General features: G+C 39.6%; 1 protein-coding gene across 8 annotated transcripts in view; it reads right to left on the bottom strand.

Annotated features, from left to right (window-relative positions):
* CACNB2 (calcium voltage-gated channel auxiliary subunit beta 2) overlaps positions 1-27,111 on the bottom strand; it is a 309,505-nt gene that overhangs the window by 18,129 nt on the left and 264,265 nt on the right. For 6 of the 8 annotated variants that reach the window (XM_039877502.1, XM_039877503.1, XM_039877504.1 and 3 more), the window contains 6 exons: positions 16,245-16,367; positions 14,437-14,573; positions 10,686-10,762; positions 5,677-5,810; positions 1,931-2,011; positions 1,390-1,448 (listed from right to left, as the gene is read on the bottom strand). In XM_039877502.1, coding sequence (XP_039733436.1) covers positions 1,390-1,448; positions 1,931-2,011; positions 5,677-5,810; positions 10,686-10,762; positions 14,437-14,573; positions 16,245-16,367 — 611 coding nt within the window. Of the gene's footprint in view, positions 1-1,389; positions 1,449-1,930; positions 2,012-4,983; positions 5,046-5,676; positions 5,811-10,685; positions 10,763-14,436; positions 14,574-16,244; positions 16,368-27,111 lie in introns of all 8 variants that reach the window. The other 2 variants (XM_039877507.1, XM_039877509.1) reach the window with 1 other exon arrangement.

Raw genomic sequence — 27,111 nt, 5'->3', positions numbered from 1 at the left:
TTGGTATATTTTGAAGATACAGACAACAGTACTTGGATATAGGATGTAAGAGAAAAAGAACAGTCAAGGATGATTCAATGATTCAGTGATCTGGGGCCAAAGGGTCTTGGGACTGAAAGATGAAGAAACTATTAACTGAGATATGGAAGAATATGAGAGAAGCAGGTTTGGGGTGTAAGCTGGGAGGTTCAGCTCGAGAGGTCCATTAGACATCTCAGCGCTGATGCTGAATAGGCGGTTGGATATCTGTGTCTGGAATTAAGAGGTGAAACCAGAGAAGAAGAGGCTATTTAAAACTCTGACATTGGAAAAGTCACCCAAGGGGTATAGGTAGAAGAGAGAGAAGACCAAGAGACTTAGGCCTGGGTTTTCCAAGGTGTCTAGTTAATGAGGAAGAACCTACAGGTAGCTATTGAGACAATAGGAAAACCAGGAAAGTGTGGTTCCAGAAGCCAAACACAGTATTTAAAAGAGGATGGAATGGTCCATTATGCCAGTTAAAGGACTGCTGATTCGCCCTGCATTTGGCGACGTGAGGGCCCCCGGTGATCCGACACGACTAGTCTGGGCTGAGTGATGGATGCGTTAACTGGAACAGACTCAAGAGTATGAGACGAGGGCATGGATGCACAACTTGTTCAAGGAGTTTTGCTATAAGGAAAAGGAGAAAAATGGGACAGGCAGAGGGGAATATAAGGTTGATTTTTCCATCAAAGGGAGAAATAACTACGTGTTTATAGGCTGATGGTGTTTCCGTTAGAACCAGAAATACCAATGAGGAGAGAAAAGGGTTATCATGGCCATGTTGGGGTGGGGAGGGGAATGGCGTCTAGCGCCTCAGTGGGTGGGTTAGCTGTAGCCAACAGTAACAGAAGGAACAGCGGCCCGTTCAGGCAAACGTGCCAGTGGGCACGGGGGTGGTGGGGGGACTCTCGAAGTCCTTTGCCTCTGTTTTCTCAGTGGAATAGGAAGCGAGCCCATGGGGGAGAGCAGCATGAGCAGGGGAAGTCAGAGGAGAGAGCGGCTGGAACGAAAGTCTTTTAAAAGAGTAGAAAAGTGAATGGAAGAGACGTATTTAGCATGATTTCTGGGCAGCACCGAGGGTCAGTTGACCTTGAATCTAGAGTGAGACTAGTCAGCTGGGATTTGGCCAAGTTTGGCCTATGATGGACGCAGGGCCAGGAACAAAGAGCTGGATTATCTAGGTTTGAGGATGTGCCAAACCAAAATGACAAGTATTTATGGGAGCAGACTGAATTGGATGGAACTTATTTCCTGTCACCCCATAGACTTTGGAGGGTAGTTTTCTCTTGGGGTCATATCTTTCTCAGCCAGGTTTTATCATCTTTGAGACAAAATCCACAAGACATAAGATTCTGAAATACTCACCGCCCTTCGAATCTGTGTTTTAAAAAATCAAACAATGCCTTTTGCATCATATCTGTGACCTGCAATTGAGCAAGCAATAAGTTAAGGTATGATAAAAATACTATTAAGTACGTTACGACAATTTTACTCCTTTTAAGAGTGTTTAAAAACCTGGGGTTCTCATTTGGAAAAAGTAGCACACGAGGTCACTGCATTTTTCTGAGTTCTAATACAAGGACAATTAAAAAGTCCGAAGTTCCCTGAACTTGTCCCAATGTTTTGGTGACCACACATTACATCTCGAATGGTTTCAGTCACTCTCTGTCTGATACTATTTCCCAGGGCTGAGTAAACTGCAGCTAGCAGAAATCTCTAGAACAGCAGCCAAGAAAAAGAAAAACAGAACCAAACAAGAAGCAGTGTATACCACAGCTTGAAAAACAACATGTTTTCCTGCGACAAGCTCTTTAAGTTCTAAATTCAAGAGTCAGGAAAGGCAGGTAGAGTCACACGGCCGCTCAGCATGCGAAGGTCAAGTGTGCTCCTGAGGGCAGTTCCTTACCTCGTATCCCTTCAGAGAAGGGCCCACCAAGACCACTGGTCGCATGGAAGGTACAACGTCATAAGGAGGCGTGTGCTCTGTCTGCAGAGAGAAGAGAGGACTTCAGACGATTAATGGGCAGAGGAAATGTAAATATGTTACATATAAACTGCTGTCTCTCTGAACACTCTGAGGCCTTTCTAGACATTTTAGTTTTTAAATTGCCTCTTTTCTAAATAAACCCAGTCAAAGACTGATGGGTTTATTTTCTTAAAGTCTCAAGGCACTGAATTGTCTATAGTTTTCTTGCTTTCTTCAAGAAACGTTGCTAATGGATTAGTTTCTAAAGCAGGAAGAGCTGCTTTTGAACAAAAACTAGTTGGTAGAACAGACAGAAACATGCCTCATGCAGAATCAGTGCTTCAGGCTTGACTGGAAGTTAATATTGCTTTTCAGATGCATGTGTGTTCTGACGAGCCAGACTTTCAGACCTAACTTGGTTAGTTATGGAGAAAAGAAAGGTCTGTTTACCTTTGCGTTTTAGATGTTTGTCTTACCTGGATAACACCTAATTTCAAAACATTGTAACTCTCATGACCAAATGCTTGAAAATTCCTGTTTTACAGTGAGTTTAAGCTGGCATGCATAGTTGTTCCAGTGAACAGTAATCATGACATAATCAGGATCACTATTCATAGCTTAGTGACTAGTGCTTTTGCATTTTGGGTTTTTATATCTTGAAATGAAAACTTCAAATGCAAGGCTGATGTGTCTTGAGGGAAGGTGGATGGTGTGTGATAAGCTTCAGTGGCCTCAAGGTTGCTCGTTGACTCGCACCTCTAACACGCCACTCAAGAGCGATTTAGGCAGTGTTTCTGCTGCATAACTAATTCATGCCTTTTCACGATAATCTCTTTTGGAAGGGCAGGGGGAGGAGCTAAATTTGGTAGCAATTTCTAAAACTTTCAAAACTTTTCAGCTTAACTACTTCAAATAAAATGACCAAAATAAAGTTTTTCCAAAAATTAGGTAACAGCTAATTTGTCTGATCATATTCAAATTTGATAGCAGAAAATGTAAAATTGACCCCCAAAATGATATATATATTTTTTTAACACAGAAGAGAGAGCAATATGGCCTTAGATGCTGAGATAAAACAAATCACCGTTATATGAAGCTTTCTGCATTAAGGAGCACCTGAAAAATTGTATTTTAAGATTTTAAGAATTTCTTTTGGTCACACAGACCAAAAGAAAAATGTTCTTTAAAGTATTTTAAGAATTTGAAAAACGGATGAGCAAATGTGAATGTAAGTTTTGCATCAGCCCATTGCTCCAGATCATTGTATCGTTGCTTAAAATTGCTCGTTACAAACTTTCTGACTTCGATTAAATTTGACTTCCTGAAGGGGAGGGGAATTAAAAACCATTTCAAATTCAAAAGCTTCCATCTGAGATTTCACCGACAGTGGTAGACAAATATAATCAGAGAGGAAAGAACTACTACTGTGACTGTGCTGTCAAATTTTACTGCTTAAAATTCTACCTCACATTCACGATCCATTTTAAAAGACATGGTAAAGCTAGAATAGACATATTTAAACAGAAAAAAGAACAAGACAAACATAATACAGTGACAGCACAAATGCCACACAAGCACCACTCTAAAAGCAACCTAAAACATGGAAAACCATCTCATCGTTAAATCTCAGGCTTTTGTTGTCATTGTTTTTGCGCTCTGCACTGAAGTTGACCACATAATAACATGAGAAGAATGGGTACCAGTGCCGAAGGCATCATAAGCATATTTATTAAATTATTACAGTTATACCACCTGGGATCACACTGAAAATGTTTAGAAGCCAAGTCTTTATAACTATGCCGTATGAGAATACCTTTCCCACCGTCGTAATTAGGAATACAAATTGCATGCATTTTAGTAACAGCTACCAAGAAATTTTATTTCAAGCCTTTAAGTATTAAGTGGCCCGGTATTTGACAGGTCTTTGGTTCCTTTGATCTGTGACTGCCAGCTAGCAAAGGGTCACCCGTGCTGGTAATCAGTCAGCTTCTTAATCGATAGGGTAGCTACAGAAATTACCTTATTTGATGGAATATTAGAACTTGGTGCCCTACTGATAACGACACCAACATTTGTATCTGCCCTTTCCTGCTAACCGTATTTTGTTCGAATCGTTCAGTGGAAAAACTGATCAACATTTTTAAAGTTTTGGAATGTCAGAGTAAAGCAAACTTCAAAAAAACCTATCTCGACTAACATGGTTTTAGTTCGTGTTACTCTGTAAAGCCCAGAGAGGCTCAGCAATGTTGATTTTCTAGGCTTCTGTGCTGTTAGTCACCCACTGCAAGTTTTCGTTGTGACAAGAAGATAGGACCAGACGGGCCCACCGTCATGGGCGAACATCGAGCGGGGGCTTTCTGTGTTAACACAGAAAATTTGGGTGTTTTCATCTTTGTCTGGAGTGCTGAGGTCTTCCACTATTAAAGTAACCATAATTTTAAAAAACAACAACAATCTACTTCATAGTTTGGTCAGTTTGGCATGTGATAGCTCATTGAGGACTTTAGAGTTTCTCCACAGAGTAAAATACTTGTGTGCAGAGGAAAAAAGTTCAGGACATGGAGAGTTTAGGGCGGAGTCAGCTTTGCTCCACACCTGCTTGTCACGATATACCCATGGCCGTGTCAGACTTGGTGACGTCAGGAAGTATGATAATAAAGACAGCGTGGTAGGCTGTGGAACGTGGCGTGTAAAAGGAGAGAAGAAATGGAAATTGTGTCGACAAGGGGCATCCTTTAAAAATAACTCTTGGAAGCTACAAAATGCGTTGAAAAGCAGCAGACTTTGTCTGGAGTAAAGAGAGCTCAGGATACTCTAGTTTCCAGTCAGGGGACAGAGAGCACCACCGGCTAGCATCTAGGCTGGCCAGTGGCAAAGGCTCTAGGCACGGCCACCTCCCCATGGTCCAACAGGTTTGAGATGCTGAAATCTGACTGATGGAGGAGGCAAGAACATCGGGAGAGTATTTATATATGACAATAGGAAAAACTCACAGTAAACCGCCAAAACAAGCCTGCAGTTTTCCACTGGTCTTGTTCATCTGTAGATTTTGCACCTAGTGGATTAGAAGTTTAAATACTGACTAAATTAAAAATTGAATTTTTTTTTTTTTTTTTAGTACAAGCTATGTATCTGGATATCATAAATCAGAATCTAATAATGGTTTTAATATGCTTGATTATAAGTTAAATTTCTGGAAAAAAGAAAGAGACAAAGACAGACAGAATAAGCATGCACAATAGAGGTGCATTATATGGCGTTGTCAGTGTTCGACATCCTTAAAATGTTTCAACAGATTCCCTTGGTGGTAGATATTATTCCATCAAAAAGGATAAGTACTGTAATGGTGTTTTAACAGGTCACTCACTGAATTTAGCTGGTTTGAAATGCATGAACTCATTTAGGTGTTGGACAGGTTTTTTTCTTAAGACAGAAATGTTTGTATTTAATCATACTGCGGGATTGAATGCTAATGATGCCAGTGGCAGGATCAACACAGCTTACGTCAACGTAAACTTACCGATTTCTGCTTCTGCTTAGCTACAGCAGCATGGAAGAGAAACAAAGAAACACAGAGCATGCATGTTATTGGCTTATCAAAGGACGCAGACAGTCAACAGGACTAGGAAATGTGACGCAGTGCGGTTGAGCAGGTGGACAGATGGGAGCTCGGAAGCTAATGTTACCTTCTTAAAGAAGGGCATTCTTTTCTCTTTGGAGTGGGGTGACGTTACACTGTTTGCACTGGGCTTAGGGGAGCGGTGGTTTGCTGGAATATCATTTTCTTCTGCATCTAAGCCAGTAGCATCTATGTCTATAGCTATATACAGACAAACAATTCAAAAATCATCAGGCAGACAGGAGAGGAAAAACAGGTTATATATATATAAAAAAATAAATAAAACGAAAGCAAATAAACTTAACTTTAGTAAAGATCTATCATGAGTGTTCGGCACAGCAAACAATGTAAAATTTAAAGGTAATGCGTGTTAAGACTGCAATGTATTCAAATCGAACAGAACTGAAAGGTCCCCTCGTCATATGTTTGCTTGATCAATTTTACACTAGGTCTCAAGTAATATTTTCAGAGAAACATATTTTAAATCTGTAGTTTCAAATATGATATTGATTATTTTCCATGTCGACCATCTATAAGCATGATACAGAATATTTCACTTTACTTCTTATATCTTAAACCAGCCTTTAGATAATAAGGAACCCCACTGGCAACCTGTGTCACAATGTGCCTCAGATTTCTTATTTTGCTTGGTTTTGTGTGAAAATAGGGCAGTGTGAAAAAGCTTCACTGAAATTGCAACAGTCACTCGAGGGAGAAAGAACAGAAAATCCTAAATTCGGACAACACACAGAAGTCATACACAAGGCAAATGAGTCAGGGCAGGTTCCAGAATGGGCAGGATGAAAATGATTTCAAGATGATATTTACACCCTGCTTGAAGGCTCATTGGGAAACACTGGATCCGTGGATCTCCAAGTGAAATGAGTCTAATAAAGTGACATAAGGAGACTTTCGATGATTTTTTATAAAGCCGCTGGACATAATACAAAAGGCAGCGTGGAAGGGCACACGGATAAGGGAATATGCCTCTGGTCTCCTTATCCGGAGAATGAGAGGTTTAGATTTGTGGTTTGACATGCTTTCACTCTTTTAAAATCTTTCTATCTGAAAATATAGCACTTAAAAATTAAGCGTTAGGTGAAATAAATAAAAGCAGATCCATCGTCTCACTTTGAAGTTTATAAAATGCTTCCACATGCAATTACTAGAGAATTTTATCGACTGTAGACTCGAAGCTGGAAAGTACCTCAGAGATCATCTTCAACTCTCTTCTTTTTAAGACTTAAGAGATGAACTCTTGAAAAGACTCAGCAGAGCGAGGACTCAGAACTTAGTTCCGCTGCCTCTGGGAGGCCCTCCCAGCCCCTACGCCATGCTGCCATTTCAAGGGCAGTCTCTTCTCCATCCTGGCTCACTCTTCCACTTCCCTTTGCTCCCCAAGTGGGGCTGTGTCCTCAGTGTCAGAATTCGGGAAGATATCATGCAGTTGAGCTCGAGAGAAAATTATTCTATGGTTCAGATGAGGTCGAGTACAAGAAGGAAACCTGCTCAGCCCAGGAAAGCATCACATTGCACTGGTTAGCTCTCTAACGAGGACCGCAGCACATTCAGATGTAAGGAACAAATAAATCACCCCTCTGAAATCACAGACGGCTCGGTGCTGCCAAGCCACTACCATTCCCTGTGATACGCCAGCTGAATCGGTGCTCACGACAGCTGCTCCTAACCTTTTCGAATGACGGGAGAACATCTGATAGGCATCCCATTATTTTTCGGTTCTGAAGTTATTACGGATATTAGATGACTCAGCCTTTTGAAAACTAGGATCTCTTGTTGAAATGTTCCTTTTCATTTGACTAGGCCAAAAACCTGTGATGACATGGAAAACCTGGCATTGTTTGTGCAACACTGCAAATATCAGCTATTGCTGGCATAAAGATGAGGTACGATTGATTCTCCAGTGAAAGTAATAACGGACTGAGTTAATTCCAGGAATTTAGTTAGATGTAGCAAATAAATATGTCTTTCTCTTGGCCCCATCGATACATACTGATGAACTAAAAGATTCTGCACATAGTATGCAACGGAAACATTACAAACTTTGCCCAGGGGTTTGAATCGAGGCTAACTTTTATAGCACCCTGTAATGTTTTCCCTCAAATCTCATCTTAGTATATCATATATGTCTTCCTGGATATGACAGAGAGTCTCTGGGTCACTTTTTCATTATTCCTATATTATATCTTATCCAACACCTGATAAGTTTCCCTCCTGGTGGTAAATTCCTGTATGCTTCTACCATTCTCACTGGGCTCAGAAACGCCACCCTCCAAGGACAGTGCCCCGAGAGCCCTCCTGAAATTGAGGCCCGTCAGAGTCGACAGGACCCTGCGGTGCCAAAGTTCAGGAACTGGACTTGATGATTTGTCCGCTGATTCTGACCTGCTGTGATCAGCAGATGGATTTTTTTATTTCTCAGAGGAAGCATGGAAATGCAGAGGAAGTTTAGCTGTGACACTGCCCAGCGATTTAGCCACCCACCCACACAACCTGTGAGTCAGGTTTGAAATTTGCCTGTATTCGGTCACAAGGGCTCAAAACCCCAACTTGAAAACATTGTAATTCACTAGTTCTGACTTTTTGTTAACTTAAATCTAAAAGCCTCTGTGTTCGTTCTGAGACTCAGAGAATTCTGAAACGTTTGGCCACTTTCAAAACACATTAAAGAAATTACTAAGTTAATAAGCATGCTCAACACTTTTCATAGTTTCACATACTTTATTCAACTCAATAGTTCTTACACTGAGACGCTGCCCCTTTTTAATCTCATACTTGTATTTGCATCCCTTGGCAAATGTGGTATTTACTTGCGAAAAACTGCTTCTGTAAATTTGAAATTAGTTTTTAAAATTTTTTCTCACTAGTTTTTTTGTTTGTTTGTTTGTTTTTTTGTAAAGAGCCTTGGAAACACATTTTGAAATTTAAATTTTAACCTTAGACTCTAAAGTCAAGTTGAGTGGCACAGGGCGAGAGTAACTTGTACATACACATGTAGGTGTGGAGCGCATACTATGCAATAGCCACCACCCCATCACCCAGGTCCTTGGAGACCTCCAAATATGTCTGCTTGAGGCAAATGCTTACACTCTTTGGTCTAGCAATGGGTGAGGTGAACTATAGACAAGGCCTCTGGAAAACAGAGAGGAAAATTACAACTGCAGGCCAATCCACATGTAGTAGTTTAGGCGGTTTTCCCTGGAGGTGGTTGGGGGACCCTCTCTGCAGAATTTCGTGTGCTATTGGGACAAAAATTATACCAGGATTATGACACACCTACGATCAATTTTGTAGTTGGTTGGTATCTCCAATCTACTCAGACAGATATTTTATGCTTTTGGTGTTCAGAAAAGTTATTCCAAAGCTCTGTATTTGCATAAAACTTGGGTGAAGTTTTAAATCACCTTTATTTTATTAAACTTTTAGCTTTATTTTTAGTAATGACAAAACATCTGATTACAAAAATGAAATGTGCCTTTACAAATACACTAATTTATTCTTCAAAATGCACGTTCCTGCTCTGATTACACTGACAAAACAATGAGAAGGCTACAGTGTGGTTAGAGGGCGTGGGAGAATCTTACTGGTCTGCGGAAGGGGGACTGACATCCGCGGGAGGGGCTGCAGCTTTATTTATTACGATGTGACATAGCGTTTTCTCATTTCAAGAGCCTGGCGTCAGTCCTCGAGAGTCTCCAGACAGTTCTTAAGATATACAGTAAGAGTATAAGGTTGATATGGTAATCCCTACAACCTCACACCTTTGAGGAGAAGCTGGGATAAGCCTCTTTCTGCACCTGCAGAAAATATCTACTCCCTGCTGGTCAAGGGAAGACGTAAGCCTCACATAATACCTACAAAAGTTTCAGTCTTCCTTTCAAACTCACGATTTTACTTAATTTTGAGCAACTCAGAATTACTGTAAGGTGTAAGTACGTGTTTTTAAAAATTATATGCATGCTACAATGACTTATTTTTTTTTATTGTATTCACATCTTGCTCACTTAAAAAGTCCTATAGTTTTTACTAAGAAGCCCTTGAGGGGCGTTGAAAAGCCACCAACATCTGGGAACAAGGCGTGCTGATGAGTAATAGGGGATCCTGTTCCCAAGACACAGCAGTCACAGTGCAGCTACCTCCCTAACTTCGTAGACTCATGAGTCTCTGCATTTGACCTCTCAAATGCTCTGCTGGCCGATCCTTATAATCTTACTCTGACTGCCAAGTGCATCTCTTAGCAAACTAAGACTCTGAGCATGGGCTTCCACACAATTTGACCAATTACTCTCCTATTTCCGTAATCGGAACCCCAAGTTGCACCCAGAGTGGCAGAGCTGCCACATTCAGCCAAAAAAATTTCGATTCAGTTTGAATTTCAGATAACCAATAAATGATTTTTTTTAGTATAAGTATGGTTCATACGATATTCACCTATACTAAAAAATTATTTGTTGTTTATCTGAAATTCGACTTTAACTGGCCACAGGAAGCACGGACCCACCGCTGTGGAAATAAAACAGCATAAAACAGCACTTGCTCTTCCCACAGTGTGTTCCCCTTTTTTCCAACACTTCTATGCGTCTTCCACAGAGGCTGGCTTTCGAGTGTTAGGTCATGTCAGGCTCACGATGCCATCACTTTCCTTTCCTTTCCTAACCTTTCTAAAAGCTTTAATTCCTTTTACGTAACATCGAGGCCAACACCTCACATCACACTGTGGCTATCGATGAGCATTCGACCCATTTACTGCCCATGATGACGCGCTGGTCCCCACGGTGGATGGAGGCGAGGGAGAAAAGGTTAAATACATTCGTCACTTGGATCGTCCAAGGAACCTACAGTGAACACACCCACAGGTTTCTTTGTTTTCCAAAGCCAGAAAGAAATCCCCCAGATCGATTCTAACTGCATACGTGCATTCTTATTTCTGACCCCTTTTCCGCACTTCTAGGGTTAACCCAGGAACTCGGTGTGTGTATGTTCAAGTTCATACAGCTCGGGAAGACCAAGGAAAGAGTGAGCTGTAGTGTGTACCGTTCGGCGCTTCCACCTACTTACCAGATGATGGAGGTGTCGATTTTCTGGAACTAGGTACTATGTCACCCAGACTGGATGATGAATTTCCTCCTGATTTACTGGAGTAAAGCAAAAATGTATATTAAACCTGACAGTTATTTCGGATATCAAAACATCTGTATTGTTTAATACACATAACTACTCATTGTGTTTTTATGGAACTTTCCATTTGTTTTCTCTATGTGGAGGCAAATAATGATTTCCCAGTGGAGATTCCTGGAGCACAGGAAAAAGCCATGTGATTGTCCTTCTTTCAAATTCAAGGTTTAATTTTAAAAGGCCTTAGGAGAACAGAAGAGAACTAGGGTAATTTCTGGAGCCCTCAGATTCGCTGCCCGGATCACGAGTAGGTGATGGCAGAGATTTCCTTTGCTTCTTCTGTCTTAGAGACCCTCTGAAGCAATGTAAACTTATCATTTCTTCCTTGCTCGATTCCTGCTTTAGCTTGGTTAGTTTTAGTATATTAAGACTGAAAAAACTCAGGTTTTCATGAGCAACCTATAAAAGAAGCACACAACAATACCAAAACTTGCTAACCTTTAAAAGACACGCGAAGGAACATGACAGAGTACAGTATGAGTTAACCCTCAGATCGCATCTGGAACATTCCTCAAGCATGGTTATCATGGTGGATTAAACTTGGTTAATTTAGGAATGATTCAAAGGGCATATACCTCACAACTACCAAATTCTAAAGTGTGATATAAGACGTGATTCTGTCTTAGAAAGTTTAACATTAACATTAGATCAACAGCATTTATGTTTTGTTTTGGATTTTGACCAGTATACCAGGACGCTAAATAACATACTACTAAATGGCCTCTTTATAAATGAAGATGGAAAGGAATATCATACAAGAGTGACATGGAATTTTGAGAGGACAATCTTATTGCCTAAAGTTTATTATCACAGCTGAGTCAGGGTCTGTTTGAAATTGCTGGCTACAGTATCTATGCATTAAAGAACAATATTTACTGATGTAAATATTAATAGATGAATATAAGTCCCACTAAAATACCAGTACCAAGCTGAATTTTATTGCTACTGTTCTGGCATTTTAATCCATAAAAGAGACAAACAACAGAAAAACTTTAAACAACTAGCAGAAGGCCTCTACATATTTTTAAGGTTCTTAAAAGATACTTCAGTACATATAACAGGGATACCAGACAGTAAGTAAAATGAATGAAAACTGTTATTTATAGAAATAATTTGTGACAGTTACATAAGAATATCCATTATCAGAACCAAAACATTTTCTTCCAGAATTTCATTTTCTAAGGGGCTAAGTCTAATTTCAGTTCAGTTTTATTGAAATTCAGTTTTCTGAATTTCAATAAAAGTCAAAGTACTATTTGAATTGTGTAAAATTGCGACAAATACTGCAAATAGTCAAAATGTTCAGAATGCAAATTTGCCCTTAACTTTTAATTCTGTAAAAATGCCACGTTCCTGAGCTGTGCCCCAGTTTTACGACCTTGGTTTTTATAATTTCTATGTCGGACTTTTAAAATACTTCTGAATTCTGCTTATGTCCCCAAAACACTATTCAAAATGTTATGAGACAAATGAAGAAACTTCTGAAAGTAAGTAAAGATATTTTCACTTATTTAGGCAAAAGCTTAGGTAAAAAGACAGGACAAAATGAAATCAAGAAAATCAAAGGAAAATGTCTATGGTTATAGAAAAGGTGGCCCAGCTCCCTGAAATAAGTGAGGAAATGTGACACTCCCCAAATGCAGATAATGTGTAATTCTTTAAGGAAAACACGCAACAGCAAACAATATATCTAATGTAGTAACTAATAACAGATAGCAATGATGATGATTTGTTCTGAGCTTATTGTGCCAGGTCCTGGCTACATGTTCGCAGTGTCTAGCCAGGTAGGTCATACGAAGTCAGGCTACAGTCAGATTGACTGGATTTTCATCCTGATTCTACTGCTTTCTAGTTCTGTGACCTTGGTCAAGTTCTCTAACTTCCCTCAGCCTTTTTCCTCATCTGTGACATGGAGGATCTAACATGTACCGTTCCCACAGGTTCTTACAAAGCTGGGCTGACCAGGGATGCCCAGTTGGGAGGCAGAAAAAACCGTGCTTCCTTAATCATTTTGGCAAAAACTTCTCTCTTTCACCCTTTAGAAGTAGCTGTCCTTTCTCACTTTGTATATGAAGAAGCAGACAAAGATACACAAGTCTGTCTCTGCAAAACCCATTCCAAATTTTCCATAATGCTGTTCTACAAAACACTATTCCTAAGACATAAACCAAGAAAAGGTTTTATATGGTAATTTTAGTATGTGTTGAAAAATACCCCATCCCACTATCCAGATTCACAGTGGACACTAACATTTTAAAGGCTCCGAAAAATCCTAAAATAACTTTTTACTGCGTAGTACTGCCCTGACCTTATTTGACCATGGAAGCCTCTTCTCAAGTGATTTGACAGGAACACTCTGGAAAATGCTGAATTATCCTTAACAAACTAAAACCAAAACAAAACAATCCCCAGCTGAGATAACTTCAAAGTTCAATAAACCATATACGGTATTCCCAAATGGATAACAGCAATGGCTATGCCCCAGAAAAATAAAATTTCTCCAAATTATGAGATGTTAGCAACTAGTATTAAAATACCATTATCAGTATAGAGAATAGCAAAATAGGCAATAAAGCCAACAGAACACTAGGAACGGAATGAATAGTATCAGATCATCAACATCCTACAGGTTAAATGCATGTGCTTTATCTCCATGCCTCTACTTTTTTGTGACTAAATGCATCTCATAATCGGAGGGCCTCCGATAACCCAGGGATTAATAAAAGTCAAATATGGGGTAGAGGTCCCCCAAAAGGGAGATCCATCTGAACTAAAAGATCCTCTCAGTTAAAAAACACTAGAGAAGATACATCTTCTAAATTCTTGCTAACACTAAAACATTATCGTTGACAAAAGATTTGCTTCATTATATAAACGAAATGTAAACTAAAGAAAATAGAAGCCTACCTATTTATATTAAAGAAACGCCTTGGCCATATCACAGCCTTTCACATAGGGAGAAGTAGGCCATGTTCTTGAACTTGGCTGCTTAGGGTTCACTTTCAAATTCACTCCATGTTGGAGTAACCCTTCTAGTGTTTCTTTTAGTGGGGGGCAAACCACCACCAGAATCCTAGGAAGGATTATTCAGCCTCAGCCTATTACATAAATCATTTAATTGCTATCTGCAAAGGCAATTTTAACCGTTTTCATATTGAGTTTCCCTTTAAATGCTTAGCAGTAGGGAGAACTGAAAATTGAGTTTCTCAAGTGAAAATGAAACTAACAGGCCACAAGGGCTGCTCTTTGCCAATAACATCTAAGACTGCCAGCTCTAAAACGTCTTCACGCCATGCCAGGCAGCTACAGACACTGGGATTAGTCACCAAGGTTGTCCAGTGCCAGAATATTTTCAGTAAAGGATTAAGACTTAGGAATTTCCTCTGCACTGATGCCTGAATTTAATAGTCTATGACCTTAGCTATTTTTCATTAATGATATCGATTAATTTGATGCTCTCCCAAATTGGGTGAAAATGAGATGCTAGGATGAAGATTTTAAAATGCAGGATTTGTGTTTCTATCAGTAAACCCCATCACCAGTCAACGTGGTGACATGTTGAACGCAGCAAACAATGGCACATGGATGATGGTACAGTCTGAACTTTTACACAAACACGACATTTTTCTCATACCTGGAGTAGAATTTCCCTTGCTTGGCTCTCTGTTCATGCTGTAGCCTCATATTTTCTAGTTTCACTGGGCTTGGAATGAATCCGATTTCACAGCCTTCTTTAACCAATCGCCCTATCCACCAGTCATTGTTAAATTTCTAAACGCAAAACCAAATTTGTTAAGATCAGTACACAGAAGTTCGAACCGTCAAATTATCTTTTTCCCCGTATTAACTACTTTCAGAGGAGAGAAATACTATGGAATTTACAATGAACTATATACCACAATTCAAGAAACCTTTAGGTTCACGGGATGAGCACGTAAAAGTGAAGTATTTTTGGTGAAGATGAAGAATTTGATTAAGAATTAAGACTAGTCTGAATTCTATCATAGCTGTTGCTGTCACTGTGAGTAGGTTAAACTTCCCTCTTTCAAAGATTAACTGCCATTTCTAACAGGAGGCCATTAGGAATTAGAGTGTCACAGGGGTCTTCCCCTTATACAACCTGATTCATTAGGAGTATTTTCGAGTAAGAGATAAATACTGAAATCTACCTGAACTGTTTTGTGTCAGAGCAAAATTCATTGTTGTATAGACAGGTTTATAACTAACCTGGTGCACTGTTCACAGGTGCTTTCTTTACTTCTGTTGATGTTGCTAATTTCTTTCTCGCAGACGAAATATTTACCCTAAATCTTTATATTGGGTTTGATTTCCCTCAACCGAATAGTATTTTTCAAGTTTGTTCTTGAACATTTCAAAGGAGAGTATCCATTGCCTTTTTTTTTTTCTTTCTCCTTTCATGGGTAGAAAGATTCCTCTCCAAGCATCAGCCATGAGGAGGACGCCCTGGATTAACCCGACTTCCTGTCAGTCAAGCCAAATTCTGGACCGCCATCACTTCTAAAAACTTCCTCTATCCTTCCTTCCTTAGCCAGTATTTTGCATCTCTTTCTAAACGTTAATGAAATGGTAGGCTCTAAATTCTCTAGGCTCTTTTAATTGGCAGTCCCCACCTTCTTGGCTGACAGCTTTTTGTGCAGCAAGCACTTAAATTTACATATGCTTCCTAGAACACATCCTCCCCTAGGCTCCAACTGTAAATTCCTGCGGGTCTAAGAAACCTCATCATCGCACACGGAGAAAACGTCATGTAGGGAGGATTTCTGGCCTTTTAATACAGTGTGCTGCACAGCAGGCATTGGATAAATGTTGACTCACAATAAACCTTAATTAAGGGTGATTTTTTTCCAGTTAACAGACTTGAGTCATCGTTAACTGAAAGGTGGTGACTTGTGACATGGAGGAAAAAGGACTTTCTTGCTATCTGTTTCTTGCTTTCTTGGCTCCAACTCCTCCTATTTTCCCTTCCAGTGCAGAAATCTGTCATCGAAGGAGGATAAAGCCACCAGTGGTCTGAGTTGAGACACTATCAGCAGAGAGGAGAGACCATGAATTCTAGATATTATTATTAAGCCCTCCCCAAATGGTTAAACTCGAAACGTGAGGGGAGAACCATACAAAGTCAGGGTTAAAAATTAAGATAAAAAGCACAGGTTAAACATAAAAAAAGATCATTTCCTCCAGTAGCTTCCGATTTCTGGGTCACAGAGCCCAGGGGAGCCTTGAAATTATTGCAAGAGGCCTGCGACTTCTTTCTTCTTTGAAAGGGTTATATTTATATTAGAAAAGGTTGAGAGGCACCGATTTCGTGTGCATGTTACACAACTACGGCTCTATGCAATGCTATTTCACAGCAATAAGGAATAAGAAACGATATTTCGAGGTTAAAAATCACGAGGACGGGAATTCAGATTATTTTCTTACTTCCTTAACATGCAGAAAATCTTTTGCTTCAAATGAGATGGCCATGCCTGGCACTGGGACATCATCTTCATGGGCTGCACTGTAGCTGACATTCGTCCGAACTGCAAATGCAACGGGCTTTGTCTAAAGATGGAAAAGGAAGGGAGGAAAAAAACATAAGAAATGAAACAAGTGTCCTCTCCCTTTTCCCTTCAAATAAAAACACACGGAAAAACTATTGTAATCCTTGTTGTTTTTTCCACCTTGGTTCTCGATCACAAAACAGCTTATTAGTATTCAAAACACTAGGCTCTCAGCTACGAATCTCCCATTTCCTCATCTAGACAAAGGCCATTGTTCTCTTTGAAAGCACTACAAGTAAGGAAGGTGACGATGAACTACTGAAATATGTGTTTACAACATGACAGTTTGTAGCAACTGGAAATCAGTAAACACACACAGGGATAAAATGACCAATTCTCAGGTTTTAATGAAAAGACTTAGTAAAGGCCGCCCCTACCCCAAACATCTACTTTAAATAATAATTAATGACACAATTTCAAAAGGTACAATGTTTTGGATGAAAAAAGAACCACAGAATATATCTTATTTCTGGCTGCCAGGAATTATGAAAGTTATGACCTTTTATTCTATTATTTTCTCCTTGAGTTCCCTCAGCCACTAAAGATGATAAAGTTAGCTATCTTTCATTATTTGGCGCTTTGCTAAATTACAGACAACTGTTTGTCTTCTAGCTATGTAATACTTGTTTATCCACAAACTGAAAAAAAATAGGTAGGCTCAAGAACAGCAAAAAGAGATGTTGTTCTAACTGGCATTGTGTTTCTTTCACATTATGGCAAGTGAATTTCTTCTGAGCAGTTTATATCTATTTAACCAACTCTTCACCTAGACTTATCAGGGAGGACAAGGAAGAATTGGAATAGAGAACCCATCTTCATTTCTAAATTTTCCAGGTCATCCATTCTACACAACTGCTATCTGGGTTGAAGACTGAGCTAAGAGCCATGAAGTGACCCAGATCCATTCACAATATGCAGACCGGAAAAGAGGACCAAGTTCCGGAAATGGGCACGGTAGACATGAAATGGTCTTTAATATTCGAAATCCAATTCTTGCTATCCATTACGATTTTTAATGACGATTTTTAAAGAGGTGCTACTTCTTATATGGAAATATGAGCTTAAAAAAAGTTGCCTGTAGTCCTACCACTGAAACGAAGTCTTTAATAGCATAATGGTATTTCCATTTTTTCTGAAAAAATTTTAAATACATAGATTTTATTCCCATAACTGCAATCATAATAGATTTAATTTTATCCAGTTTTTAAAGTAATACAGCATTTTTCATGTGATATACTTTTTTAATCTACTATTTAAAAAAATTACCAACATTCACCCTTTTTTGACATTTAAGTTTACAATTTTTTATCACTATAGTTAAGTATTCTGCTCTGAAAAATCATTGTTAAAAAGCCTCTTTCTATTTAGAATTCTTTCCTTGGGATAAATTCCCAGAGATAGTATGACTAAGCCATGAGTTAGCAAGACCTTTTAAAATTCTATTCCAAACTACTGTCCAAATGGGCTGCACTATTTTAAACTGCAACCATAAGTATATGATGGTGCCCTTTTCAATAATATGTAGTCTTAATCAGACTCAGTTTTACTGCTAGAAATAGGATTTTCCTGAGTAGATCCATCCATTATTCAGGAGAGTCTTGATCATAAAAATAGAGATATGAGATCTTTTTCTTTTAACGGTAGCATGAACTTTCATTTCCCTCAGGGTCCTTTATCCCTTGCTGAATACATGTGGCATGTATATTTTTCATCCCTGGAAGACATAAATTTTAAATGTACAACTCTACAGAGGTGCCCATGGGAAAATCTCATGTCATTTATGCAAGCATCAACTTTTCAAACATTGGAGCAGCAGGAAGAGGGGACACTAAAAAAAAAAAAAAAAAGAAAGAAAGAAAAAGAAAAAAGGGGCAGAGAAAGTCAGCATATCATAACAGGAGCCATAGATATTAATTTTATGTTCCTAGATTAAGCCATCAGTTCACGGTGCGCCACCTTTCTGGGCTCACCTACTATAAGCAAAGATGCTACCCTGAGCTGGGAGCTGTAAACAGAGTTGGCTTTATAGAGCACACACGTAGGAAAGAAGGACCACAAACCCTGCCCCTCAATATCCTTACTTCAGAAACTATATCTCTAAAATTAGAATTGGAGCGTGGTCAAAGTGGAGGCGGGGAACAGATGTAGCCAAGTAAGAAAGCTTATCAGCTTCACAGAAAGACCCCGGGATGCTAACCGAAGGGGCCAAATGACATCCTGAACTCACTTCTGCTCTACCTTGAGCAGTACGTCCATAACATGGGAGGGATTTCCCACATCAATTCTATTCACATGGGTTCAAGGGCAGGGGATTTTGAATGGACCTGGATTTGAATCCTATTCTGCTGCTTAGTAGGTGAGTGGTCTGGGCAAATTCCTTACTCTCCCTGAGTATGTTTCCTCATAGCTAAAAGCACAACAATCTGGCAAGTTGTTATGAGATTACAGAAGATGCAGATCACAAGCCTGGGCTAGTGTCTGGTACAGAGAGGGAGCTCAGGAAATGGGCACCTACCATGTTCCAGAAATAAATGCTATACATACATACCTACCTACATATATATATGTTTTCCATGGTCCATCATCAGCTAAGGTCCAGCACAAACGATTTCCCCTGTGATTCTCTACTGTAACCCTCTCAAAACTAACTAGATTACCACGGTTTAATACCTGCCACATGACGCATGCTAAATATAACAAATATATTCAAGATGTTTTTCTCCATCGTGGACTCTTTCTCATTCCCTAGGATATGAGAACATGAAAAGGTTTTCCCATATGCATTTCATTCACAGTGTCCTATCTTTTTAATTATAGTGTCTTATCTCTTTAATTCTAATTTTCTTTGATGATCTTCAGATACGAAAGCTTTTTTTTTCCCCCCCTCTCTTCAACCAACTTGGAATCCGAAGGGAACCTCCTCTTAAGGAATCTTTTACTTTTTATCCCATGTAACCATGCTTTATCAAACGTGTCCTGCTTTAAGCTGACATCTGTGTTTCAGGCCTTCTCACAGTGTGTCCAGGGCCTCCCAGGACTTTTCCTCTCATCACTCGGGCCTGTCCCCTGGTTCCTACCCGGACACTCACTCTCAGTCTGGAAGCCTGCAAATTATTTTGGGTTCTAGCATCACTTCTGTAATCAGGTCCTTGGGACATGGTTCACACATCTCAACTTCCCTCTCACATCCATCATAATGATTTGTGACTATAACCAATTCTTGGGGCTCTTATGTCATATTTTTTTTTCTCCCCATGGAAAAGCAAAGTCCTGGGAAGAATGAACAAACCGGAGCTCAGAAACCACGGTCCTACAGACGTCTCACGGGAACACCAGGACAGAGTGGACCGTGGTGACAGATTGAGCTCTAAGCCACCCTGGGACACAGAGGTATTCTGGGCCAGTACCTGCTGAGTACTGGTGAGCTCTGAGAAGTGGGATTGACCCAGGTCATAGGTTCCCCCCTGAAGATGACCTTTACCCACCCTCCAACTCCAGGGCTTCCCAGGTTTGTCTGAATGCCTGGGTCATGCTCAGAGAGGGAGCAAGGTAGAAAGCATGTATAAAGGTGGCCCGTGGCCCTAGGTAGAACCCTTTTGGGACTGACGATCGTGGAAGGGTACTAAAACCCAAACCTAGATTTAGACTTCGCTTCAACCTACTCTGCAGAATCATTAGGATACTCTAAGTTGATTGAGATACTATCTGATCCTTAATTCCAGATGGCTTCCACCCCCTTAAGGTCAGGCCTGTGCCATAGCCTGCATCTGCTTTTGCTGTCTCTCTCCACCTGGAATCCTGGCTAACTTGTTTTGTGCTATGGAAGGCCGGGCACATTCTATTCTCCCAGTCTTGGTGTCTCACTCTCCTGTGCCAAGGAAAAAGGAACTTATGGGTTCCTCTGCCCTTTTCAGTGCCTCATATCCAGTATATGCTACAGAGCATAAGGGTGGTGGGTAAAACACTCGTGACTCCTCCGAGCTCCCCCCTTTTTTTTTTTTTTGGCACATGGAATTACAAATTCGCCACACTTTAGCTTGTGGACTAAACCTAAAGAGGTTCTCAAAATAAATCAATAAGTACCAATTTGTAGAAAAGCGGCATCTCATTATCCAGGCAGTAATGCCAAAGTGCTTTAGAAACACTAAGACCGCATCATTTCTGAAGAGAATGAATAAGTCATACAAATATAAAGAAACTGTGTTTCTCCTCTTCCAGGTCCTTCTTCGTCTTGCACATGGCACAATTTATAAAAGCTTTAAATAATTTATAATTATGTGTAGATAGTTACCTTTAACAAAATTTCAACAACTCTTTTTCCCAGGCGAAGAAACTGAGGCACAAAAAAGTTCTCCTGGGTCATAAATAATGGCAGTGAGATTCAAATCCAACTATCTCCCTCTAAAGCCTGAGTTCTTTCTGCTGTACTAGACTGCCTTTCATCCCAAGAAGTATGCTGATGGCGATTTTAGAGCATTTAGATGTTTGTGTGAAACTTTAAATACCTGAAAGTTACATTTCACAAAATGCTCACTAACTAGTTGGTGCAGAAAAGGGTAAAAAATTAGGCCTGTGTCTGCCCTATAGCCTAATTTGTCCACCTCCCTTTTTATATAAAACACGAAACAGAGAAGAGTTTTATGTGTTAGAACCATGAGCATTCATTAGAAACATCATGCATTTTTGTATCTTTGCACTTAAATCAACCTGTGGTCCAATCGGTCAATAACAATGTCAAATTACGATTTTTGTTTATCTGTATATGCTTTTCTTTCTCCACATCTCTTTTTTCGCCACATATAAAGCTATATTTCATGCAGAGAGAATCGAGATGTTACATGTCTTCCAAAAATGCCGCAAAGGACGCTACAGAAATCCAGTTACTATAGTTCTAAAAGTGTGAAGAAGTCACGGAAAGTTCCTTATAGAAAATGCTTCATGGACTACCTTTAAGGATTTTAACTAGCCTCAAAGTTACTTTGGGAGCATTCTAACTGTGCAAGTTTATTACTCTTGGAGAGATTACTCTTCTGAATCCCTCTCCTGTAGCAGCTGTTGCTGCAACGGCTCTTCGAAGTATCGCGAAGGTTCTTTGGCCTTGACTGGGATCGCTCAGGGAGTTTTACCCAGCTAAGAGCTCCTTAAGGAGGACTTCTTTTGATGGATGGCTGCACTTAGTTATCAGTACAGCGGACTGCTGCCGAAGAAACAAAGCTCCTGGTTTCACCACCTCCCTCCAGCTCCACTACAGAGCATCCTAAAAACCCAGAAGGATGGCCCAGCAGCAAGCACTCAGCCCTCCCACTTTCCTCTGCCTAGATGTTTCTGCTCTGACTCACGCCCTGTAAGCCCCACCTTCATGTCCTTCACCTGCTGTCACATACGCTCTCCTCTGCTTAGAGAAAGATGGCTGGGTTCAACCATCAACAGACATGTATGGGAGCCAATCTGGCAGGTTCAGAAGAATATGTGTGGATAGTTCTGGGGCCATAGGTCTTGCTTTTTCTCACAACCAAAGGATGCTCCATTAGCACTACAGAGGCCGTGCCTGTGGAAGTTACTAGGCTCCCGTCAGAGATATGTTTGAGTAATTTTTATTTTCTCGCAACCTTCTGAAAGCACTAGACCAAAGGCTATCAGAAAACAATTATCGTAAGGGGCTAATTAACTTAAAAACATCTCTTATAGCCAATAATTCCACTTCTGGGAATATAGCCAAAGGAAATGAAAGCACTATGTCAAAGAGATTATCTTGTAGCCCCCATGTTCATAGCAGCATTATTTATAGTAGCCAAGACATAGAAACAACGTGTAAGTGTCCATCAACAGATTAATGAATAAACACTTTGTGGTCACAATGAAATATTATTCAGCCATAAAAAAGAAGAAAATCCTGCCACTTCTGACAACATGGATGGACCTTGAGGGCATTATGCTAAGTGAGATGAGTCAGACAGAGAAAGACAAATACTGTATGATCTCACTTCTATGTGGAATCTCGAAAAACAAAACCAAACAAAAACTCTTTGGTCTTGAAGTAGAATAAAAGAGATTTTCACAAATTCATGGCACTATTTCTAGTTTTCTTTCTAAACAATGACTTAATGAATTAATAGTGAACCTAATCGTTTTAACGGATATAACAAAATGTTTACCCTCAGTTTATTAAAATGTGCTAGTGACAGAATAGCTATTGTTAAAAAGCAAAAAAAAAGTAAAATGAAATTCATTCAAGAATAAAATAAACTTCTGATCATGATTAATATAGGTACTTGAATTTTCATGCATTGATTTTTGCATTTCTTAATTCAAAGACACGTTTTACTATGCTACATAGCAAAGCATGTTTTTCCATTTTCATTCTGAAACCATCAATAGCTAATAACAAAAAGAAAATCCATAGTTTCTCTTAACATCTATAATGGATTTGTCTTAAATATTAACTACTCCCAACTTACAATATTTGAAAAAGAGATTTAAAGAAAAACATGACCCAGATTCCTATTATAAGATGACTATGAAAAGAGAGCTTAAAAATCTAATCAGTTTTTTGATCCACTTTTTTGTGGTACAAAATTATTTCCTGTAAAACATGCTATACTCTTCTGTAATTTTAAATGAATTCCATGGGAGTATAGCCATTAAGTCTTATGTAGGAAATATCAAGGAAACCAAGAGATGGCCACATACTTTCAGGAATAAGATCACAGCTAGATGCTTTACTAATACTAATACCTACTAATACTTTAGTTTCCAGTTATCCTTCTCTGATTTTAACGTCTCAGCATAATTTTTCTAGTTTCGGTGATCATCAATAATCCTTCCAATATAAAATGAAAATTTTCAGCTTTATTTTATTCCTTATGTATAGGCAAAAGATTCTACAGTATGTTGTGAAAAATCTTGCTTTGAGTCTTGCCGGTCATTGAACTTTCAAAAAAAAAAAATCTTTGCTTAATTTATTCTAAACTACCAAGGGTAGTCTGAGAATTCTTTAGCAGCAAAACATAACAAACCATACTGATAAAAAGAATGTAACAACTGATTATGTATCCTGATAATTGAACATTTAATCAGACAGAATAAGCAGATAACCACAGATCTGTCACAAGATAAAATTTACACACTTGAGAAATCCAAATTTCTTCTCCGCAATTGAATCAATGAATATTTATTAAGTATATGCTTACTTTCTCAAGTTTCTGTCCTCACATAGCTTAACTTATATTCTAGTAGAGGAGATATAAGATAATTGATAACTTCAATTAATGAATAAAAGAAAACAAAGTTATATGAGTAGAGAGTAACCATGGCGGAGAGAATGAACATGCAACTATGAAAGCTTGTCAGGGCAAGCTTCTTTTGAGTTTTCAGTGACCCATCCATCCATCCACCCTTCTATCCATCACTTATGTGACAGGACAATTGGGATAGACCAGTAAATAAGATCCCCTGCCCTCTAGGAGCAAATATTCTCGAGGGGGAGATAGATTATGAAGTCTAAACTTCATAAACAAAGTATATAATGTTAGAAGGCAATAAAGGCTAGAGAAAAAGAAAAATCAAAACAGAGTAAGGAAAACCAGGGTTCAAGGTGAGGGGGCAGGTACAGTATTAAACAGGAGTACAGGAAGCCTACGTCAAGGAGGTGACATCTGAACAAAAGCATGCAGGAGGTGAGGGAATGCAGAGGTGTGAACTCCAGCAGAGGGACTAGCCAGAGTTCCGGCCCTCGAGTGGGAGCTGGCCAGACATGTTGAGAGAAGATAAGGTCAGGACAGCTGAGTAGAGTGAATCAGGGAAAGAACAAAAACTGAGGTCAGGGCTCTCGAGTTGTGTGTGGCTTTGCAGGTCATAGTCAAGACTTTTGGCTTTTATTCTGTGAGATGTCACTGAAGGATGTTCAGCAGAGGAGTGATGCGGTCTGACATGTTAAAAGGACTACAGTAGCTTTTGAACTGAAAAGATACTTTGGGCACTTTTGGGTGGAAACAGAAATCCACTGGAAACTATCGCAGTCATCCAGGTGGAGAGATGACAGCGGGTAAATCAGAGTGGCAGCAGTGGACATAGTTAAAAACGGTCCAGTTCTGGACACATCTTCAAAACTGAGCCAACAGGATTTGCTGGTAGATTTGACATGGGTGTGAAAGAGAGTCAGCGATGACGCCGAATGTTTTGGATCTGAGCCATTAGAATAATGGAGTACCCATCGAGCGAGACGGAGAAGGTGACAGATGGCCAGGAGGCAAAAATTAGGAGTTTGTTTTGAACATGTAAAATCTGAGATTGTCTAAAACATCCAAGTAGGGTTTGGAAGAGTGCTTAAGGTCTGCAAGTTTGGGAGAAAGATCTGAACTACAGATACGAGGTTGCAAATCGCGGGCATAGGGATGACATATAAAGCCGTGAGTCTGGACGAGGTTGCCAAGGAAATGAACACACATGGGAACACTCCAGCTACAGAAGAGGCTTGGAAGGATCAACAGTGAGACAGAATGACTGCTCAGACTGCAGTTTTCAGGAAGGAAGTATTCCAAAGGACAGGAAGTGATCGACTCTGTCAGATAAAGGGAGGAAACGGAACACTGAGTCCAGACAGTTCTTTAAGAAATTTTGCTACATAGGAGAGAGAGAAATGGGGTACTAGATAGCAGGAAAAGTGGGTCAAGATTTTTTCTTTTAAAGTAAGAGAAATAACAACTTGTGTCTATGTTGATAGAATGAGGCAGTAGAGAGAAAAGGTGATGATAAATGATCAAGAGGTCAAAATTACCGGAGCAATGTCTCTGCTTAGACACGGGCAGCAGTGGGATCCGGTGCTCAAGGAGAGGACGTGGCCTCAGACACGTGGCCTAGGGATTTCGTTTCTGCAAACAGACAAGGAGATAACGTGCACAAGTGCAGATGCTGGCTGCTGAGGTGACGGAATGTCACTTTCTAATCATTTCAGTTCCTCAGTGGAATAGGAAGATGGGAATAAAGACAGGAAAGAAGGTATTAGAGGTCTGAGATGGTAGAAGAGGATGCAATACAGTCATTTAAGAGAATAGGAGATTAAATGGACTGGGAAAGTGTGGTGGGACTGCCTGGCAGTATCAAAGACCCACTTGAGACTCAAGGTCATGAATTTATAGTAAGTTAGCCATACCGTGCTCAACTATAACAAGCACCATTACACGGGTAATAGACTTAAAAGCATAATCCTGCACCAAAATATTATGGCTTTAAAATTACCCTTTTCCATCTTGCTCTGAATTTTCTACTGCAGTTTCACAGAAGTGTATATTATAGTATGTGTACGTACATTCTATATATATTTGGAAACTTTTTTACACACTTCCTTGAATTGATCTCTTATACTAGGTTATAACCCTTTTCAGGTGAGTGATTATATTCTTATTTTTTTTTATCCTAGCCTCCAAGAATTTACCATAGTGCTGCTTACACATTAATAACTGTTAAAGGACTCGATTAAGGGACAGATTACTCTCTGTTAGAAGGGTCAATTATGAGCTCTTTGTTCAGCTCTTACTCAGTGGAAGGTTCTGTCACCAGAGCTCCAGGGCCCGCAAAAACCGAATGGCTAAATCAATACGGAAGCGAGGTTGGTCTGATCAGGATTTTGTTTTGTGTAATTAATATGCATGTATGTAAGTGCAAGTATACATATTTATTAAATTTGAAATAGCTATATTAAGAATTGAGGAAAGGAGCACATGTTTAAAACAAAATTTGAGACCTTATCACCCTAAAAACCACTGAAGTGACTAACAATCACAATGTAAAATTAAAACTGTATATGGAGCAAAAATATATGGAATGTTTGTTTCCTCTTTCAATAAATGATTAAAAAGTACATAAGCTGTGCTCCCCATCCCCGTGACCATCTATCAACTAGTAATTTGTACTTCTTTAACCCTTCACTCCATTCTCCCCCAAACCCCCATCCCCTCTGTCCGTCACCAAATTGTCCTCTATATTTGAGCACAGCATAGGAAATGCAGTCAGCATTAACACATTGGCTAGGTGGAAAACCAGAGAAGGAGTAATTAGGGGGATCATTTTATAAACTATATAAATGTCTAACCAATGTACTATATATGTGAACTTAATTTAAAACAAGTGCATAAGCTCTTGCAAAGGTGTTTTGGGAAGTGAATAATAGTAATCCTTAAAATACTGCACGCACTTTAAAAAGCTTAACTGAAATGAGAAATAAAAGTAACATTTATGAGCGCCGAGGTCGAGGTAGTGCTCAAAGGTGCAGAACCCACACGCAAGGTGCAACAAGATCAGACTAATACTGACATGTAGATCTATTCATCTATCCATCGAGAGATAAATACAGCACAACCCTTTCCTTTCTGCTTATCAGAGAATTGATCACTTCGGATCTGAGATCTTCGGGGATGTACAGGAGTAACCACCAGTCACCAAGGAAAGCAAACATTCATGGAGAAATTTATCCAATGAAAAATCCCATATGAAGAAGAGCAATGATAACCGTAATTTTGGTGAAGTCCACTCTCATCCAGAATTAGGAGAGCAGTCTCCTTCTACCAGAGGGCACTGCCTTCTCCCTTCCCCCTCGTCTCTCCCTAGAGCAGTATCTTCGAAAGGCACCTCAGCTCCTCCGGGGAAAAAAACCGATCCTGGGAGACAGGGCTGGATTTTATGTATTCCAGGTTGTGAAATGGCTGTCTTCCTGCCTTAGAGGAAATGTGAATTTTCTTAAGAAGAAA

This window comes from Pteropus medius, unplaced genomic scaffold (genome assembly GCF_902729225.1).
Source record: "Pteropus medius unplaced genomic scaffold, Ma_sr-lr_union100, whole genome shotgun sequence".
In the NCBI taxonomy this organism is placed as follows: Eukaryota; Metazoa; Chordata; class Mammalia; order Chiroptera; family Pteropodidae; genus Pteropus; species Pteropus medius.
The sequence above is the reverse complement of the archived record's forward strand: the minus strand, read 5'-3'. Positions and strand labels throughout refer to the sequence as shown.